Source organism: Peromyscus maniculatus, chromosome 7 (genome assembly GCF_049852395.1).
Source record: "Peromyscus maniculatus bairdii isolate BWxNUB_F1_BW_parent chromosome 7, HU_Pman_BW_mat_3.1, whole genome shotgun sequence".
Taxonomy (NCBI): domain Eukaryota; kingdom Metazoa; phylum Chordata; class Mammalia; order Rodentia; family Cricetidae; genus Peromyscus; species Peromyscus maniculatus.
Genome location: NC_134858.1, coordinates 12,255,609 through 12,276,998, shown reverse-complemented (window position 1 = coordinate 12,276,998; position 21,390 = coordinate 12,255,609). Strand labels below are relative to the sequence as shown.

The 21,390-nt window shown below is 44.9% G+C and overlaps 1 protein-coding gene across 5 annotated transcripts in view; it reads right to left on the bottom strand.

Moving 5' to 3' along the window:
• The window catches only part of Slc36a4 (solute carrier family 36 member 4), a 40,215-nt gene that overhangs the window by 5,061 nt on the left and 13,764 nt on the right, over nucleotides 1–21,390 (bottom strand). The window contains exons 2-10 of one of the 5 annotated variants that reach the window (XM_006990544.4): nucleotides 17,840–17,963; nucleotides 16,790–16,880; nucleotides 15,428–15,516; nucleotides 13,856–13,951; nucleotides 12,749–12,833; nucleotides 10,223–10,450; nucleotides 8,546–8,644; nucleotides 4,522–4,691; nucleotides 364–533 (exon numbers count right to left, since the gene is read on the bottom strand). In XM_006990544.4, the coding sequence (XP_006990606.1) occupies nucleotides 364–533; nucleotides 4,522–4,691; nucleotides 8,546–8,644; nucleotides 10,223–10,450; nucleotides 12,749–12,833; nucleotides 13,856–13,951; nucleotides 15,428–15,516; nucleotides 16,790–16,880; nucleotides 17,840–17,963 (1,152 nt within the window). The remainder of the gene's footprint in view (nucleotides 1–363; nucleotides 534–4,521; nucleotides 4,692–8,545; nucleotides 8,645–10,222; nucleotides 10,451–12,748; nucleotides 12,834–13,855; nucleotides 13,952–15,427; nucleotides 15,517–16,789; nucleotides 16,881–17,839; nucleotides 17,964–21,390) is intronic. The other 4 variants (XM_016008856.3, XM_076575703.1, XM_076575705.1 and 1 more) reach the window with 4 other exon arrangements.

Below are 21,390 nucleotides of genomic sequence, written 5' to 3'. Positions count from 1 at the left end.
ACTGTCTTTGAAGTGGAGAAACAAAGAGGCCACTTTAAGCAAGTGAGCAAAGCTGTGTTCGGCTGTGGTACACTGAGCAGTGCCCATAGTGTCCCAATACGGTACGCAGTGGCCAGCTCCTCCTGTGGAATTCTTGCTAATGGCTTAAGGCTAAATCAGGAGTGGTGGTGCAAAAGAATTTGGGAATCTGAGGCAGGAGGACAATGAGTTTGAAGCTGCCCTGATCTCCACATATACAAACATAGCCCCATTTCTAAAAAAAATAAATAAATAACTGTTTGCAAAATACATGATTTAAGCAGGTCTCACATTAACACATGCACATGCAGTCAGCTATTACGATAGACATGTACTGATACTTACAAGTGATACTAACCAAGAAGGACCGTATCCCAAATTCACAGATGCGCTTCCATTTGGCATGAAGTCTGGCAGTGACTCCAGGGATAATGATCTCTGCTGGAACATAGAACTGAATTGAATAGGTCACGAAAATGCCAAAGGAATACAGAATTTTCACTGACTGATACAACCTGTTGGAAAAAAGAAATTCAACATTTAGTTTTTCTTAATGTGAGTTTGACTTTCCTCTTTTTTAATCCTTAGAAGGTAAACAAGAAATAAAGAACATAAGGCAGTTTAGAAACGTCCTAATCAAAGGTGAAAAAGCCAACCAAACCAGACGTGGCGGTGTACAGCTATAAGGCCAACACTCAGGATGCCAACGCAGGGGGAACCGCTGTGAGTTCCACATCAGTCTGGCCTGCATCTGTACTCATTTCCAGACTAGACCAGTGGCTACAGACTAAGAACCCTGTCTCAAGGAAGAAAGCAAAATACACACACACATATAATTATATTTAAAAAAAAAAACCCAAAAAACTAACCTCCTCTGACCACATTTCTAGTCCTCAATAGACAACTCGCTCTGATGAGGCTGTGAGGCTGAGCGCAGACTTGGGGACACTGTGCTAGAAGACGGAGTTTAGGCCAAGCTGGTGCTCCCTGCCTATCCTCAGCCCCACAAAGAGATTTCCGAAGCTTTTCAGAGCAGTATTTTTTTTCAACTTTCTTTTAAAAATTTGAATATATTTCTTTGAAATATTGAGCCACAGCGCCAGTGATCTCCATGTAGAAGAAAAATGTCATATTAGACTCTCAATGTGAGCCCCCCTTGCTGTACATTTTTGTGAGGCAAAGGGCACAAGGAGGGCATCTGAATCCTTTCCCCAGCTGAGTTTCCATGCGGCACCTGCTGCCTGTGTTAAGATCAAAGCAGCAAGAGGAGAGCTGTGCTGCTGCTGCTTGGTTTGTGATGCAAACTTGTCCCTTGGAGGTCAGGGCTTCCAGTGCACATCAGTGCTCCACTCCTAGACATCTTCAGAATTCTCTAATTACTCATGCTATGTGATACACGGAGAGTCCCACATACTAACAGGGTCCAGTGTAGTCTGACAGGGCGAGACAGTGCAGAGGGTCCTCCATCTTGTATTGTTGCAAAGGCCATTTCAGGTTTAACCAGAATTTGATCTCCTTGACGGAGAATCCCAGGGAAAATTACCAATTCTATTCTAGGAATCAAGTCACGATGCCCCAGCTACCTCATTTCGGCCTCTGTTAAACTGCCTGTTTATACAAACCTCCCCTCCAGCTGACTGCTTAACTTAGCTCCTGTTGAACTGCTCGCTTATGTAAAATCTCCCCCTGCAGCTGCCCAGTGAGATACAGAAGGTTTTGTTTGCCTTTAAAAACCCCTTGCTCAGGGCTACAACTGGGTCCCAAATATCTGAGTGTAGTTCCAGCCAGCTACAATAAAGACTTTCAATTGGCTAGACTGTGTCTAGGTGGTCATCTCTGGAGGACTCACTATAAACAGTAGTATGTCAACTCAATATAAAATGTGTGATAGTCTTTAGATTACTACCTTGGTGATGGCCCCCTGCCAAAACTCACATGCACTTCATCTTCTCCTTTTTTAATTAATTAATTTAGTGCTTTATGTGTTTCGCCTACACGTATCTCTATGTTCCATATGAGTGTCCAGTGCCTCTAGAGAACAGAAGGGGGCACCAGATCCCCTGGCGCTACAATTACAACTGGCTGTGAGCCATCACATGGGCCTTGGGAACTGAACCAAGTGCTCTGAAAGGCTGAGCCAATTCTCCAGCCCTTCAGCATGCATGTCTCAGTCAATACCTCAGCAAATCCCTGTCTAGAGAAAGTGACATTTTTGGTGAGGTGTAGAGAATGTGTGGACTCACAAGAGTCAGATGAACAATAAACCTACTCCTCTGGGCTATGGATGATAAAAATAGTACACTGTATTTCAGTACTTTAACATTCTGATTTTTTAAAATATTTTTTTATATTTAAAATAATCAAAAGAAATATCCACAAGAAACAAACTAGAAAGGCGGCTGTGGCTGGGGGGAGCTACGACTCTGGGGCAGTGCTGAGGTAGACTGCTTTAGGTTGGGGCAGTGACCAACTCCTGTGTCCATTCGCCTGTGGAAATGCCAGGGTCCACAGCCTCTGTGTATCTCCTTGGAACAAATCCTATTATCCTAAAAGGATAGACAGGACTACTTTCGGCAAAGCCATTAATTAGGGCTTAAGCTTATTTCTGACATCCTAAGACCAACAGCCCTGAGAAGCATACGCACTCTGTGGTCTGTGACCAAGCAAGGATTCAGTAGGCTTTGGCCGCAGTGCACACACACATCTTAGGAGCAAATACAAGAAGCAATTGGGGCCGAGGAAGAGTAGAATTGAAAATACGGCAAACACCACAATTAGGAACAAGGAAAGTCCTTAGGGCTGAAAATAATAAATCTTAATTTAGAAACTACCCAAGGACATACTTAGCTAGGGCCTTAAAATTTAACTGTAATGGTTGTGGCTGAAAATATGCAAAATTACCAAATGACTATTTTTTTCGCATGTTCTGATAAGCAGCTGTAGAGAATTAAGCAAACATTCTTATTAGTTCAAAATTCAATTAAAGGAATATTGCTTTTTTTTCTAATTACTGTTATATCTTCAAAGTATGGCCGGTAATATACTTTAAAATGAAAACACTATTTTGCGTATAATTATAATTACATTCCACTGACATAAAGCTGGAGTTCCACAGGCTAACACATGGTTAGTGTTAATACCATCCACACGCAGTACTGTTATCTGGTGTTATATGGAACACTGCTCTGAGTTTTTCCTCACATTACATGCTGGAGAAGTGAGCACTACACAGACTGGTTTTTCAACCCTAGAAGAGGAATATAGAAATGTCAGTGTTCAGGCACACTGTAGAAAAGCCCCATTTATTTCACTTTTACTATTCTGTTTCAAAAGCCCATTTATCTCTATGGTTGGCATGCGTCCTTCAATAACACTTAATACTTTTTCTCAACTTTTCAACCTTTGGTCTCACTTCGGCTTAAGCAGCCACAGAGCTGGACACTCTGCGATGCACACAGGAGACATGAGCAAACACACAATCCCAGGCCTTCTGCACTCTCCCTTTACAGAGCACTAGCCTTTGAGAGGACAGCGCCACCCTGTAGCGCTCAGGGTGTTAACAGTCCAAGGGACTATTAACTCTTAATTCCTTACCAGGTCCACAACGCAGACAGTGAACAGGACAGGCTGCACCCAGCCGCCCTGTGAAGAGGTTCAGCAAACTCTCTCCAAAGGAAACCTCTCTCTACCCTGACTTGCTCGCCTACTTTTCAAGATGTCTACTGTTTTTCAGGATAACTCTTGGAGGCCTTCTTGTAGCTGAAAATTAGATGGCTAAACTATGACTGAACAGTCTTTGAGTCACAAGTCCTAATTTGCTCTGTTCTAACTTGAGAACCATAGCAAGCAGGGGTCAGAGGTGAGCCAGTCCTGTAAGGAATGAAGGGCTACTTCAAGTACAGGTCACACCCTCACACTTGAACTGGCAATATATAGGCATGCCTTCCTAGAGTCCTGCCGCGGTCCTTCTCCATGTCTTAGCTGGGAACAGGGGCCTCTATCTATCTGTCTGCAGGCTTTCTCTTCAGTTCCTTTTCCAGGAAGACTTTCCTTAAATACTTCTGTGAATAAATATTGTTACTGTTTTTTACCCATGTCTCATATTTTAAAAAAAAAATTTTTTTAAAGATCCAACTCTTTTTTTTTTTTTTTTTTAGATTTATTTATTTATTTATTGTGTATACAGTGTTCTGTCTGTATGTATCCCTGCAGGCCAGAAGAGGGCACCAGATTTCATTACAGATGGTTGTGAGGCACCATGTGGTTGCTGGGAATCGAACTCAGGACCTCTGGAAGAGCAAGCAGTGCTCTTAATCTCTGAGCCATCTCTCCAGCCCATATTTGAAAATTTAAAAGCCTGTCAAGTGCATCTTTAGTTCTACAAATAATGAAATCATGAAAAATTTTAAATGTTCAAATCATAAATCTAAAAATATATCTTCCCCATCAAATCTTATGAATATAAAACACAGAAACTATGACTGATAAGTCAGCTTTACCTACCACATGTCCTGGGGAAGATTCAGTGTAATGCTGCCTTTGATTTCATCACGGAAGCACATGTAGCCTAGAGTGGCTAGGCTGACGTACAGGACTGTGACAATTGCCATGCCGATGTTCAACGCCTGAGGAAAGCGTTTAGACTCCTTCATCTGGTTTTCCAGTGGAAGCACCTAGGAGGAGAATGTAGCTATTTTTAAAGGAACAGAATACAACAATTTACAATAACCAGGGTAATTAGAAAAGTTGGTCTTCTGCAGTCTCATGTGCAAAATCTTTTCTTTGTTCCACTTGTAAGAGCTATTTTCTTTGTGATATGTGGACATAGCCATGTATGTTTGTGTGTGTGTGGTGTGTGTAGGGGTTGACTTCAGTGTCTGCCTCTACCGTGTTCCACCTCAGTTTTCCCCTCTTGGGTTGGTTGAGAGTGTCTCACTATGTAGCCCTGGCTAGCCTGGATCTATACAGACCAGTCTGTCCTCAAACTCACAGAGCTCTGCCTGCCTCTGCCTCCCACATTCTGGGACTAAAGGCACGCACCACCATACCAAGCTTCCACCTTGCTGTTTGAGACAGGATCTCACTGAACCTGGAACTTCCTGGTTGAGCTAAACTGCCCACCTGTGAGCAATCAGGATCTGCCTGTCTCCATTTCCCAGCACTGGGATTCCATCTGCACCAGCTAATTATGTGGGGGATGGGCTCATCCTTATGCAGAAGCACTGTGCCAAAACACTCAGCCCTGTGCTCTGTAGATTTTTATATTACATTATTCTTTAATTCCTAAAAAGATTTGAAGATCAGCTCTCAGTAGGCAACCTGCTGGTTATTTTTATACACCTTTTCTGGTTAGAATAATTTTAGATTTGTTTTTTAAATGCCAAGGAAAACACAGATGGCTCCCATGTGCCCCCAGAGCAGCTCTCCTGTGATTAACACTTTATATTACCAGTTGTCACAACTGAGACAACAGTGGCCAACCACAAATGACTAAACCCCAAATACCATCTCAATTTCTCTAGCTCTTCCATGAATGGCCTTCCAGGACACCGTACTGCATTTTTCACCTTGCTTCCTCACTCTCCTGTGGTCTGGCTGGCTTCTCGGTCTTTCTTTGCTCGCTGTCCCGACTTGTTGAACCCCTCTGCACAACATCCCTCTGATTTGGGTCCGTCCTAATGCCTTCCTTGTGACTAGACAGGGCTCATGGCTTTTAGAGCCGGACACCACACCGTGAAGTGTTCTTTCACGTTTCCATCATGACTGGTGTACTTTTGTCTAGTCCCACCCACCTCATCATACTCTGGGTCTCTAGCTCCACCCACTCTCCCAGAACTAAGTGAGAGTTATCTCTACCCACTGGGGGAGGAGGTACAACTAGGGATCCTGCCTGTAGTCATTAGTCCAATCGCTTACTCGCTGTGGACTTCTGCCATCTGTTATGCACAGAGTTACAACCCAACATTCTGTCACTGTGATACGACCAGGCATGTGTGCATCCCTGGTGGTGCTCATCCCTGGTGGTGCTCACCGCCTCACTGTCCATCCTCTGAGCACGTCCTTCCTCTCTGGCCTATAGAGAGCCCCCACACTCATGTTGGATTCCATGGTTTCAGTCTTCATCAGACATTTGTGGTTCTTGTCTTGGAGCATGGCATTTAGAATTCGGATCTCCAGGGTGTGTGCTATGTGAGGAGTGTTGCTTCTGAAGCCCTCAGGACACAGAGCAAGTTAAAGCTCACATGCATAGGAACACACATGTAGACATCTGTAACTGCTCTAGAGTGTGTGTGGAGGGGGCAGGAAGGGGACCACAGAACAGGACAGGGATCTTGGGAAGGGATGAGAGGTAGGAATGGAGTGTGTGACAGGAAGGCAGGAGGGACTGTGTGGCACAAGGAAGAGACCAGCCAAAAGAAGAGAAGGACAGTATATGATATGTGTGTACAGAAATGTCATAGGACACTTTGTGTCCTAACAAAGCAAATATTAAAAATGAAAATAAAAAAGGGAAGAGAAAGTGGGGTGGTGAGGCTGGTTTTGAATGAGCAACTGTATGTTGGACTTTTGTCAGAGAATCAACACTTTACTAAATATCCAATGATTAAGATCCTAAACTAATGAAAGACAGACATTAAAAGCTGCATCCATGCCGGGCAGTGGTGGCGCACGCCTTTAATCCCAGCACTCGGGAGGCAGAGCCAGGCGGATCTCTGTGAGTTCGAGGCCAGCCTGGGCTACCAAGTGAGTTCCAGGAAAGGCGCAAAGAAGCTACACAGAGAAACCCTGTCTCAAAAACCAAAAAAAAAAAAAAAAAAAAAAAAAAAGCTGCATCCACAGCTACAACCGCGGTAAGAGGAGCTGTGAGAATTCCTAAGGATTCAGACAGCAGAGAGCCAAGGGGGATGGGGGGGGGGGGGAGACGCTGACATTCACTTGCATTCACAGGAAGAGGCATTTAAAGTGCTTTTGTTCTGATACCAAACCATCAGACTTGAAGACAGTAGACATTAATATTCAAATTTCCCTAAATCTACAAATTCTAGGTCACAAATACCGAAAGTATTTTGAGTAGAAATACTTAAGATGTTAGCGGCCTCAGGATGTATCTCCTGGCACTGACATCTCACTGATGTTGTACCTTAAAACAAATATGATGTGCCCGACCCAAAGGGAGACTTATCTTTGAGTTTCACATGGCAATAACTTTATAATTATTTCCATAACCTTCAAATATTCTAGTCTGTAATGTGATGCTGGGGCTGGCAGGTTGACATGCAAACCTGATGGCCTGGATTCAGTCACCAGAACCCTGCAGAGGCTGGATAAGCTGCCTCACATCTATAACTGCACCATTCCTGTGGAAAGAGGGAGGTGGAGACAGAGACCTACCTAGACCTATTACCCTGGAGAGCCCCAGAGCAGCAGGAGCAGGAGAGACCTCGCCCCCACAATGTAAAAGGAGAGAGCGACTCCTGAAGCTGTGCTCTGAACTCCCCTGACCCACCCCAGTACATGCACCTTTTAAAAAATGTGTTATCTGAGGGCTGGAGAGATGGCTCAGAGGCTAACAGCACTAGCTGCTCTTCCAGAGGACCTAGTTTTGATTCTCAGAACCCATGTGGTAGCTCACAAACATCTGCACCTCCTTTTCCAAAGCCTCACCAACCCTCTGCTGGCCTCCACAGGAACCAGGCATGCATTTGATGCACAGACATGCTTCCGAGCAAAACAACCCAGATGCACAACAGAATTTCAAATTGCTTTTTTAAAAAAGCTTTATTTGGGCATTCTTGAATATGTGGGATACAAACAAAACAAAATTGTGAGTTCTATTTTCTGAAGTTACGTGATACTTAACAAGAGTTTTTAGTATAATACCTTAAGGCTTTTATAGGCTTGAAATCCACCCCCCCCCCCCGCCCCCCACCCCCACCCCAATGCTAAAAATCTAGTCTCATATTGTCACTTAACCTACCAAGGAAAAGACTTAGAGAACCTAAGAAACATGTCTAAGGTTAAGTTAACTGGTCAGTAGAAAAACTGAATAATAGTTCAAGTCTACCCCACTGTTAGGTCTCAAAGCTACAACATGTCTTGTTCAGTGCCTGTGGCTCCTCCCAGCACACCTCACCCGCCCCTACCCTAAACCTCCCCACCGCAGGGGCTGGGCTCCCCCAGTCGCTAGGCCTCTTGGCCTGGGCCGGGGTCTGTGGCTCTTCCCTTGCTCCCTCTCCCGTCTTTCCGGCCAGTCACGTTCAGCCTGGACTCTCCCCTCTGTCTGCCTTCTCCTTCACATCTACAATAAAAAAATCTCACACCTTAGGGGCAGCCAGGCCCTCCTCCTTTCATTTCTTTGATTTCATTGTTTTCATTCACCCCCCAAACTGGAATCATGTTCTATGAATACACGAAACTAAGCCTTGCCCCTGCCCCCCCCCCAAAAAAAAACATGTACTTTTATAAGGTTGGATTATAAAAATTCTTGTGTTAAGAGTTTAAAAAACAAGTAATGGCTCATTCTTACCACTCCTATGCCTTCAAAAGCAAACACAGCAGTACCAAAAAACAGTGGGTATTTCTTCCAACCGGCCACAACTGGAAGGTTGTGGGGATCTGGCATGTTCTGCAGAAAAGAAAAAAAAGAAAAAAGAAATCACATCTTCCAAGCTTCACAGAGCAACTGGGCTTATGAAATTCAGTAAAGGTTTTACATATGTATGTTAAGGGAGGCTAAGCTGTTAGGACATCGTTACAGAAAGAATTGTTTCCCTCACATCCACACATTCCTCCTGAGTACCTGTGTCCACTGGCCAGTCCCAGGCCACACGTGGGATACATCTCCTGCCACATGAGAAGTATGCAGGCACACTCAGAACCCAGAGCCCACTGTCACCAGGCTGCTGCAGTCTCCATGCATCCCACCCCTTCAGGCCCCTGGCTCCTGACTGCCGTGCTGACTCTCCCTGGTTCAGGTCTCCTTCTGGCTTCAGTGTGTGCTCCGACACAACACACACAACCTATTCCTCACTGTGGATGGCCCCGCTGCCCTTTATTACCATCTCATGGTAATATTTCCCACTCTTGAGATCTAGACAAAGTCACTGTAACACACCTGGCTCAAAACCACTGACCACAGTGACCTTCCTTCCAGACACCCCAATCCTGGTCGCCCCCCTCACCACAATCTTCTCCTCTGCCTTACCTGCTGAATTAGAACTCAAGGCCAAGGAAAGAGGCTATGCAAACCAGTGTGAAAGCATGTGAGTAACGTGGGCAACGTGGAGGTTGGTAACAGTTGAGGCACATGCAGAATTACATGATATGAAGAAGACATGTGACAGGGAAAGCAAGGAGCAGAGTGAGCGGGGTCCAAAGGTCCTGATCATCTGCTACCACTAAACCGTGACTTGGGTGAGCAGGATGCTAGGGCACTTCCTTGTGCCCTTCCCTCTCCTGAGAGATCCACCAATCTAACATGTGCAGCTAAGGGACTGGGAAGCTCAGAAAGGCTCAGGCAACCTTCTTTCCTACCAGTTTGAGAATCCAGAGGGAGGAAAGTGAAACAGACCCAGTATATGAGTTTATATGAACTTCTCATGGAAATCTTATGATATCTGGGAAGTAGTATGTTTGATAGATTAGATCATGGGGAAATAAAACAGGATCCTTGACTTTCTTGGGGTCCTTGGCCTCTGTCTAATGTGATTGGGTTAAGAGTCCTGAGACTTCAAACAATGACCTCAGTTCCAGCTACTGCATGGTCTTCAAACAAAGCAGTCACAGACTTGTGCCATGGCAGTGGAGGGCACAGGGCAGCAAGCACAAACCTTAGAGCATTACATGCATGCCCATCCTTGTGACTGGCTCAGAGCTCCAATGCACAAGCACAGTAACTCCACGGCTGAGTCATGGGGGGCTCTGTAGGAAGAGCACAACCCTCATCTCACAAGAGCTGCGACAGGGAAGGGGGGATGGTTGGGAACACCGATGCAAACCCACAGCCCCCTCCCCAACATTCGAGCCAGACGCAGCCTCTCAGCATCTATGTCATGATTAACATTATCCCCTGAAGGGAAATCAACATTTGCTGCTGTCCGCATGCCATGTGTGTGGAACAGGTCTCTCTATATCACAACTGTCACCTCCAAAGAATGCTTTATACACATGGGAACACAAGGTGGTTACTCAAAAGCAAACTTACTCTAACAACATACTGGTAAATTATCACAAGACTGGCAGCCATGGAAACGTTGGCAAGGAACGAAAGTATGAAGAGATTCTTCAGCTCACGAATGAAGACCAAGAGAATTATAAACGGGAGAAAGCAGAGCATATAGACCCTGAGGTCCACACTTCTTCTCTCACATGCCTGAGATGGATCTGTGCTGTTGGAAACCAACGCTGTGCTCCCCAGGAGTCCTTCATGAACCTGCAGTACAGTCACAGAGGAGGACGGAAATTATCCATCAGCTTACAGTCACGAGAGAGAAAATAAAACTCACATTCTCTATGACCAAGCGCCGTGACAGTGATGACCAGTGAGGTCATCCCATAGTGTCTCCTATGACAGTGGTGACCAGTGAGGTCATCCCATAGTGTCTAACTGTGACAGTGGTGACCAGTGAGGTCATCCCACAATGTCTAACTGTGACAGTGGTGACCAGTGAGGTCATCCCACAGTGTTATCCTGACAGTGGTGACCAGTGAGGTCATCCCAAGGTGTCTCCCTACGACAAGAGTGACCAGTGAGTTCATCCCATGGTGTCTAACTGTGACAGTGGTGACCAGTGAGGTCATCCCACAGTGTTACCCTGACAGTAGTGACCAGTGAGGTCATCCCAAGGTGTCTCCCTACGACAAGAGTGACCTGTGAGTTCATCCCACGGTGTCTAACAGTGACGGTGATGACCAGTGAGGTCATCTCACGGTGTCTAACAATGACGGTGATGACCAGTGAGGTCATCCCACGGTGTCTAACAGTGACGGTGATGACCAGTGAGGTCATCTCACGGTGTCTAACAGTGACGGTGGTGACCAGTGAGGTCATCCCACGGTGTCTAACAGTGACAGTGATGACCAGTGAGTTCATCCCATGGTGTCTAACAGTGACAGTGATGACCAGTGAGTTCATCCCACGGTGTCTAACAGTGACGGTGGTGACCAGTGAGGTCATCCCATGGTGTCTAACAGTGACGGTGGTGTCTAACAGTGACGGTGATGACCAGTGAGGTCATCCCACGGAGTCTAACAGTGACGGTGGTGACCAGTGAGGTCATCCCACGGTGTCTAACAGTGATGGTGATGACGAGTGAGGTTTGGCCAGTGTACATACTAACGTGCACTGCCCACCATGGGAGGAAAACTTCTGCCCAGAGTGACAATTTCCAGTTTCACACTTCTGTGGCTGCTGCCCGCCCTGCCCACGTGGGTGTTCCTTGCTGCCTCGGGCTGTTTTCTAAAGTCTGACTGCATGTCTTTCTGTTTCCCTTTATGCTTCTAAAAGTCTTTCATCATTCTAGTTGTAGAAGACAATTTCCCTTTCCAACCAGCCAGGAAGGCACTTTTTCTACCTCATCTTCTCGTACCTTAAATTTTCCATTAAACTCTAGCTGGAACAGACATTGTTTCATATGAGAAAGTCATGAAAAGTCTTTAGATGTTTCCTCCCTCTCCCGCTCCCCACCCAAAATAAAACACTAAAATTCCTACCCAGTGATAAAAATCATTACCAAAGGTGGCCAACCAGGTGTGGCGGTACATAACTGGAAACCCAACACTTAGAAAATGAGACGCCAAGACCCTGAGTTCAAGGCAATACACAACCAACAAGCTACACACTAGGGTAGCAGCTGGGACCTGTGACTGAGGGCTGCATTCCAGGAAAAGGCCCGGTAAGTTCAGTACATGTCAGTCATGTACACAAGACTTCGCAGGAGTTACTCCAGGGTAATTGTAAAAGTTAACTGTAAACATAAAACCACATGGCATTGTTCCTAGATTCAAACAGGGCTTGTCGGCAACTCTCTTGGGAGAACTAGGAGACCCAGCCGTGACCAGTCACGGTGGCACACATCTGCAGTTCCAGCACTTGGCAGGTCAATATAGGAGGATCAGGCGGTCCAAGGCCAGCCTGAGCTACACAGAAAGTTCAACACAAGCCTGGATTGAGTGAGACCATCTGAAAAAACAAGTAAAAATGGTGGGGATGGGACAACAGCTCCATCACTGCCGTCTCCCATGATCCCAGACTCTGCTGCCATCACGTTCCATGGGAATGACTGCAAGACGGCATGTGTTTCCAGACCCTTTTAAAACAACAGCAAGTTACTGGACCTTAGGAATAAACGCTCGCCCTCTGACCTCTGGCTTCCTGCTGCTGCATACCATCCTATACCTCCTTTAAAGAACATCAACAACATCAAGGATGTGACCCCCAGTATCTACGTGCATACTTTTGAGATCTGAATTTGAAATAATCAAGACACAGTAAGCCAGACCACATCTGGCCCCCCCAAAACCAAGCACGGTTGATATAATGTCAGGCATAATAATACCAACAGCAATAACATCAGAAATCCAACCTGTCAAAGAGACACTAAAGAAGGAATCTATAAAAAAAGACTGAGTGAAACACACCTTTGGCTTCAACTGTGGCTTCCACAGATGAGCCGTGCAATAAACAAGGCATCTGAAGAACACATCTCACTGACTGCAGAAACACACTCACCTGTTTCACGTTTTCAGCTAAGAAGACGATATAGACACTGCAGAATCCCAGCTGTGTTATCACCAGAAAGAAGTCAACCACGCTCCTGAAAACACAGTCCCACAAAGAAGTGTCACTGGGAACTCTGAACAGGCAGCATTTTTCTTTTTAACTATTTTAAAACATCTGTAATACCATTTATTCTTTTACTTCCTAAGATAACAACCATTTAAAATATCTGTTTCCCAGGAAGTTCACATGTCAGCCAGCAAGGCATTAGACTAAGATACTAAAAGCACACTTCACTCAGTTAAAAGCAAAGGTTTTTTTTCAAGACAGGGTTTCTCCGTCTACCAGCCATAGCTGTCCTGGAACTCACTCTGTAGACCAGGCTAAGATTTTTACATCATGTCCTACTTCTGTGATTCCGCTGTGTAAGAACGGCTGCTTGTAAAACAATTCACAGAACTCTGTTCAGGCTTAGGGTGTGGCCCACAATGCAGCCTTTAGGCTAGTGTGCCCAAGGACCTTTGCTCAAGCCTCAGCACTGGAGAAAAATTTTAGACTAAACCCTTCCCCCTGCTTCTCAAGATGTTCCGCACACCAGCCCAGTGTATATCCACCCTGCCAGTCTCCTGTCATTTACACACAGAAGAAGTACACTTGCTACTTCCTAAGTCCATAAGAATGCAGAACACAGGAGGATTGGAAGCATGAATCAACCCTCCAGAAACATCTTTGGTAAATATTCACTGTTCTTATTTTATAATGAGATGCTCTGGAAAGTTCCAAAACAAAAAACAGTTATGTAGAAGGAGAGAGCAACTATTGCCAGACACCTGTGTGACATCATTTGGATATGGCAGGTCCCAGGTACTGCATCCTGCATACTGGACTTGGAGCAAGGGGTGAGCACAAGGTCTGAATGACTGACTGATGACTCCTGTCAACTGCCATCAACACCATAAAATAGCAAACAAGTAGCGACTAGAACCGGAGTCTGTCCCACTGTAAAAACCACTTACTATGTTCCCACAACTTTGTCATACTTTATGTCTTATTCAAGGAAAATAGTTAAAATCAGCATAACTTCACCACACAGACATTAGGAGCAAGGCCAGTGCTCACCGGCCCCATGCTGCCTGCCTCTGAAGGAAACTCCACGGGCTGGCCTCCATGGCGGAACTCACAGTGTCACTGTACCCCAACGCTGACTTCTTAAACCTGCAATTGGATGGCATACACACAGAGCAAATATTAAATTGGTCTATAAGGCCATTCCATGAAAACAGCATCACATAAATAGAGATTTGTGAACTCAGGATATACATTAGCAGATTTGTTTTCAAAATGCGAATAAATATCCGTGTACCCACGAGCATGAGTCAAGAGATTTCAAAACATCATCTGCCCTGTTACAGGCACACAAAATTTTATCTGCTGCTGTAGTTTTCCTATTTGTAGGACTCAGATAGCTTTGATTTAAATACTTCAAGCACCGCAAACTAGCAAGTGTACTGTTCATCTGAGGATGACCCATCCTGTGATGGCCTGTGGAACAGTGTGCAGGCTCTACAGTACAGTTCCGAAAACACTGTCGTGTTTAGTCTTCAGAACACCTCCATGAAGCCAGTGTCCCTTCTCCATTCTCCATTCCACTTTCCTCTCTAGAGTCTGCATCGTTATTTAAACAGCAGACATGATATAAAGTTTTATATTAAACCGTTTATATGAACATTTAATGAATGTTGGGGCCAGACCCCTGGTCTGCTATAACATGAAGCATTTCATGAAGCAGAACTAAAAGGGGACATTGATTTGTCTAGGTCTGTCAGCCCACTTATCGGTAACTGTCACTAAAGCCACTCTGGCCCAGACTGAATCACCAATGACCTGAAGACCTGGAGCTGCCGCTTCAAATGCACAGCTGCATGGTGGTGGCTTCCTCTTCTACTAGGTAAAAGAACCCACCCCATCTCCCTAGCAGAGCACCTTCTGAGTGTCTGTTGTCACAGGCCAGCAAGATGACTCAGCAGCTAAAGTACTTGCCAGAAAAGCCCAACAACCTGAGCTCAAGCCCAGAAGGCCCGGAGAGTGGAGGAGAGTGCTGACTCCACAAGTCCTCACCTTCACACATGCACTGTCATCCATGTGCCCACGTACATACAGCGTATACACACAGACAACAGTCAACACTAAAGGAAGTACAGTCATCATCCCCCCTTACCCACAAGTTCCTCATGTGTGGGTTAACCAACTGCATACAGAAGATTCATGAAAAAACATGTCTGTGATAATTACATACACAACTTTATTTTTCTTGTCACTATTTGGTGAATAGTATAAAATAATAATGTGCATAGCATTTATACTGCATTAAAGATGATTGTGGCATCTGGAAGGTGGGACAGAGGTTGCATCATTTTATGTGAGGGACTTGAGCATGTGTAGGTATCCATGGGGACCCTGAAAGCAGTCCTCTGAGGACACAAGGGATGACTGCCCACAGGTCCTGACCACATCATCTACAGAAAACGCTAGCCTGCCCCATGGTTATTATCTTAGCAGTGTCGGGTGTGGAAGGAAACACAACCTCTCAAGGCAAAGCACAACAGCACAGTAGATACACGAGACAAGGATGCTCTAAGCCAATATGAAGCTGAACAATAAATCAAAGAGACTTAATGAGTCCACATTTACCTCTGACATAGAAAGTGACTGCAACGTACCAATATGTGCATACAGTGGACGGAAATAATCCCTATAAACACAAGGCTGATTGGGCCAAGCTGCGGAGAAGAAAATACACAAGATTTAAATACTCACTTTTAAAAACCGAGCGAGCTTATTATAAGCAATGGGTCAATAGACAATTCATTTACAATGAAAAAATTGTTGAATCCACTGATTAAATAGTCACAGACATGAAGAAAAACAGTAATCCTGACACAGAAATTATTTCAGGTGATATTTTAGACAATGATGCTAACTTGCCGACTTGGCCACTGAAGCCTGTGTTAGAGAGGACACTCAGCAGAGTATGGAACGCAAGGTCACAGCCAGCACAGGAGGATAAATCTACAGCATCAGTGTCCCACGGGTGTAGTACACACTGAGACACCCTGTCTAGACAAAAAAGGATCTTTAACCTTCTAGAGATTGCTTTTGGAGAATCTGCACGTGTGTCAGGGACAGCAATTAGGAAATAATTCTTTCAAAAAGTGGTTCATGAAAAGTTTCAAGTGTGTACTCGCCAGACTCCAAGTGCCTGGATTGTGGCTGGGTAGCAGACACAAAGGATGCCTGGATTATGGTGGTAGCAGATTCAAAGGGATGCCTGGATTATGGTGGTAGCAGATTCAAAGGGATGCCTGGATTATGGTGGTAGCAGATCCAAAGGGAAGCCTGGATTATGGTGGGTAGCAGAACCGGGCAAAGCTTACCTGAACAATCAAAAATCTAGTTACTTTACACACAGGACAGAAAAATGGGATAGCTATACCCTCCATGGAAATCAACCCATTTAAAAACAGTTCTGTGTAGTTTACTTCATCCAGGAACCCACCTCACCACGGCCCTCAAATGCAGCAGTTACAGCAACTGTCTTTAACACTGCTTTGATATTTGTGTTTAAAAGACGCTGTTACTCATTTCAACTATTCTTCTTAGTTATGAATGCTGCATACACATTATAATGACTCTAAAACACTAATGAGATTACACACAAAAAAATCCATTCCCTTAATACATTAGTTGCTGTGGGTACACTGCTTAAGCCTCAACAACCCCCCAAAATGAGACTTACCCATCTTCAGAAATTAAGAACTGGGTTAGGTTTGAGACTTTATTGTTATTAAATATTAAAAATAAGCAATCACATATAAATGAAAACAGTAATTCTCACTCTGGGTTAGGCACCATGATTATTAGAGTTCACATAATTGTATCAGGACAACAGCCAATGGCCAGCTACATGTAACCCATACTGGATGAGGCAAGATGGTGGCTTTTGATCATTTTCACAGACTGTATCTAGAGTGGAGGGCACACGGACAGCCTTACCACAATGCCAGCATTCTTGATTGCCAAGGGGAGCCCCAAAAGGCCAGTCCCGATGTTCCCCTTAAGCAGATGCATCAGAGTCTGCATGAATCTGGAAAGTGAAAATCGTAAGATTTAAGCATTCCACCTAGGACCTAAGCAACAAACAAGTAATGGTTCCCATCCCACCGGCAGGCAAGAAGTCACCCTAGGATCAAATCCCATCTTCCCTCATAAAAGGCAATACAGAGAATTACTGTGGAAATTAAATGAAATAAGGGGCATATAGAATAGTCAATTAAAACTGCAGTTTTCTCATAAGATACTTTGCTGCTATGGTGTCAAGAACATTGAGGATCTGGCTGGTAAAACAGAAGGACTTGTTGGCACTGTCTAGATAAGTACGGCTCTAAACATTTAAGGAAGTTATAAAAGAAAAAATGTTTATACAAGTTTTAACACTACCCTTAGGTGAAATAATAATTTGCTATCATGAGCTCCCTCAGGACTTGGAAGTTTCTAGGAGTGACTGGAGGTCGTCTCCTTGACCAAGAAGAAACAAACTGAAATTAAGAGAAACCCAAACTTCAAACTCATGAAACAAAAACAACTACCTAGAGTTATTCGGTGTTTTTAGTTTATACTCAATCAAATTTCAGGTGTCTGTGCTTAATCACTAAATCACTATTGAAGTAAGAACTCAATGATCACAAGACACCAAAACATGTTTTTATAACCCATTCTACCAGTAGCTTGTCTTCTCATTCTGCACGAGCACCGTCCCTCTGAGAAGCCATTCTCCTAACACTAAACACTTCTGTCTTCTCAGACATCATTCTTTGGGGGACACAGGGCTTGACATCCATCAGCACTGAAGAAATCCCCATGCTGTTCAATATCATAATATCCTTCTCTCCCAGACTACAAGCATCTAGGAGTCTATCTGACTCCTTAGTCTTCCGAATCATCTCTGTATCATCTGTAGCATTCTGTAAACACTCAGACCTGGGGGAGACTAAGAAACACACACAGAGTCAGACCGAGCCCAGGACCCACGACCCTGACACTCACGAAATCCCATGCTGCCCATCCAGCTGGTAGTGCTTCTGCACAGGCAGGAGCGTCTGTTCCTGCTCCTCGTCCGACGTCCCATCGAAATTCTGCTCGTTTATTAAGGGCCTCATCACGTCCATATCTGCAAAATGTAAACAGTACTGTACCACTGGCTGTAAAACTGAGGTAAGGCTATATCTCTCGAATTTTTTTTTTTTTTTTTTTTTTTGGTTTTTCGAGACAGGGTTTCTCTGTGTAGCTTTGCGCCTTTCCTGGAACTCACTTGGTAGCCCAGGCTGGCCTCGAACTCACAGAGATCCGCCTGGCTCTGCCTCCCGAGTGCTGGGATTAAAGGCGTGCGCCACCACCGCCCGGCTTTCGAATTTTTAAATATCAGGAAGTATCAGGCTACAGAGACGAGATGGCACGCTGAATAAAAGAACTGACCCACAAGTTTTAGGACCTAATTTCTGATCCCTGGCACTCACAAAGAAGCCAGGTAGCCAGAGCAGCTGCCTGTAACATCTCTAGGGAAACACATAGACTAGCAAGATACCATAAACACTGAATTCAGTGAAAGATCCTGTCTCAATAAATAAGGTGGAGACAACCTAGAAAGATACTCAAGGTCAACTTCAGGCCTACACACACACACACACACACACACACACACACACACACACATTTGCAAGCATTCCTAAACTCTGCACACTACACACACACACACACACACACACACACACACACACACATACACACAGGTGCATGTGCACCCTACAAACACACAAGCACATATACTCTGCTGCACACACACACCACATGCATGTGCACACCCACACATGTAAGCATGCCTACACTCTGCACCACATGCACATGCATGTGTGCGCACACGTGTGCGCACGCGTGTGCGCAAACACACACATGCCATCTGTATTCACTGCAGCTGAGTATCTTAGTTCACCTTGGCCCCCAAGTCTTCTTTTTTTCTTTTTTGTTTTTGGTTTTTCGAGACAGGGTTTCTCTGTGTAGCTTTGCGCCTTTCCTGGAACTCACTCTGTAGCCCAGACTGGCCTCAAACTCACAGAGATCCACCTGACTCTGCCTCCCGAGTGCTGGGATTAAAGGCGTGCACCACCAACGCCCAGCAAGCCCCCGAGTCTTGATACTGTCATAAAGAAACATTCTATTGGATTATATACAGTGTAGAGGAAAAAGCTTAAGTAATATAGATAACAGTTCTTGTTTTATCCACATGAAGTTTACAGGACAAGAAATGTGAAGAAATAATCAAACATATTTTCCACATCTGGTCAGCTTCAAATCACATTGTAATAGGTGAGTACTTGTGTTTTTAAATACTTAAAATTATAGTCATTCCAATGTTAAAAATTTTAGTATCAAAACATTCTCTTCTTTCTAACAATGTTTTCATGTGACTATTCCTCACTGTCCTCTTACTGCAATAAAAATCACTAAATCTGAGTTCATTAAGACTGAAATACAAAGCCAGGCACAGTGGCGTGTGCCTTTAATCCCGGCGCTCAGGACACAGAGGCAGACAGAGCTCTGAGTTTGAGGCCAGCCTGGTCTACAGTGCGAGTTCCAGGGCAGCCAGGGCTACACAGAGAAGCCCTGTCTCAAAAACAAAACAAACGAAAGACTGAAGTACGGAGATTTTAAATGTAAACACTTTGATCTACCACTCACGGGAAGCTGACATACCAGGAGATGGAATAACTATAGCTAGACATGATCAACCTCGCTCTTCAAATTCTTCATCTTAGCCTAATTTCAGGTTTAAACTTGCAACAACAAAAAGCGCCAACGCCTTGTGCATTCTTTGCACTTTTTCTAATTTTCACCATTTGCTGCAATTGCTTTCCCCCCTCAAATGCAGGCTCACTTCCATGAGTTCCTGCGGAGCTCACACACATGATCTCAGTTCACCCTGTGGCAGCATCCTCCCTAAGAACTAGAAAGATCTCGAAACTCACATTAGGGCTTTCATTTCCCCAGCTGCACCAATTAACTCCTCTGAGCTGTTTCAGGATAGGAGGTCAAGGGCGGGGCCACAGACTCCAATTCCCTGGGCTGCTCTGCTGGTCACCTCTGTCACTCTGTCTTTTAGGATGTCCTTGGTTCTTCTCTTCTCCTTAACATTTTACTATCTAGATAGTTTTAAGATTTTTAAATCATGTGTATATGTGCATCTGTACATGGGTCTGTGTAAGAGTGAGTGCAGTGCCTGCGGAGGCCAGCAGGAGGCATCAGATCCCTTGGAACTGGAACTGTAAGTGATTGCTAGCCTGTATAGGTACTAGGAACTAAACTCAGGTCCTCTGCAAGAGCAGTGAGCATTCTTAACAACTGAGCCATCTGCTTTGACAGTTTTGATTGTTATACAATGTCTACCTACTACCTGCATGCTATAGTTCAAATGTGCAGTTCCACTGGCTCATGTTTGAACACTTGGTCCCCGGTAGGCACTGCTGTTTAGGGAGACTGTGGACCTTTAGAAGGACAGCCTAGCTAGACGTGGGTCTCTAGGCAGGGCAGGCTTTGAGGTTCACAGCTCAGCCTGCCTTCTGTCCTGTCTCTACATCCTGGTCCACTGAGAAGTGGGCAAGCAGTTCATGCATGCTCCCACCAGGATAGGGCCACTAAAGCCATGCACCGTCTGCCATCATCTTCTCCCTGCCATGATGGCCTGCAGCCTCTTCTGTTGCCATCTTGTGTTCTCTGTTGTCAACTGCATCATCTTCTGTAAACATTCTTCCTATCCTGTCTCCATCTACACCTTAGATTTAGATCTGCAGACAACACTGGCACTCACTACAGTTCTCTGACAATTTCCTCGATCATCCAGAGTTTATGCCAACTAGGATGTCTCAGAAAGGCCCCGTAGGGCTCGCTAGCAAACTGACATGCTCCACCCCAAAGTTTCTGACTCAGTATGCCTGGGCTGGAGCTGAGAGTAAGGCCTTGAGACCCTGATATGCTGGGGACTAACTCCGAGAACACAGTCCTAGCAGATTCTTCAGGAAGGAATCACCACTACAGTATTCTCCGAGGATTCATTCATTCAAAATCTAGTATACAAAGTCCTGGGTGTCATGATATTTTCATACATAGTTCATTTTTGTTGATCTTCCACCTACATTCCCCTACTTTCCTCCCACTGACTCCCCCCATCTGCCCCGCCATCCCCCCAAGGGTCTCTCTTCTGCTTCCATGCCCCCTCCTTCACCCCCTCCCAACCCTTCCTAAGGCCTCATCCCCCTCTCATGGAGCCCTTTCTAGTCCCATGGCCTCTACTATCACCAAAATACTTATATAAAGATTAAGATTTAAGAGCCACATGAGGGAGAAAGCCTGCACTGTCTTTTGGAGTCTGATATCTTTCACCTAACATAATTTCCAATTTCACAATTTTTCTATGTCATGATTTTATCTTTCTTCAAGTTGCATAAAATTCCATTATTTTGTGTAGCCGTAAATTTCTAGGGTCCCACTTGCCCCCCACCCACCCACAGTCCAGACAAATCTCTCTTACCCGTGGTCCCGCAGCC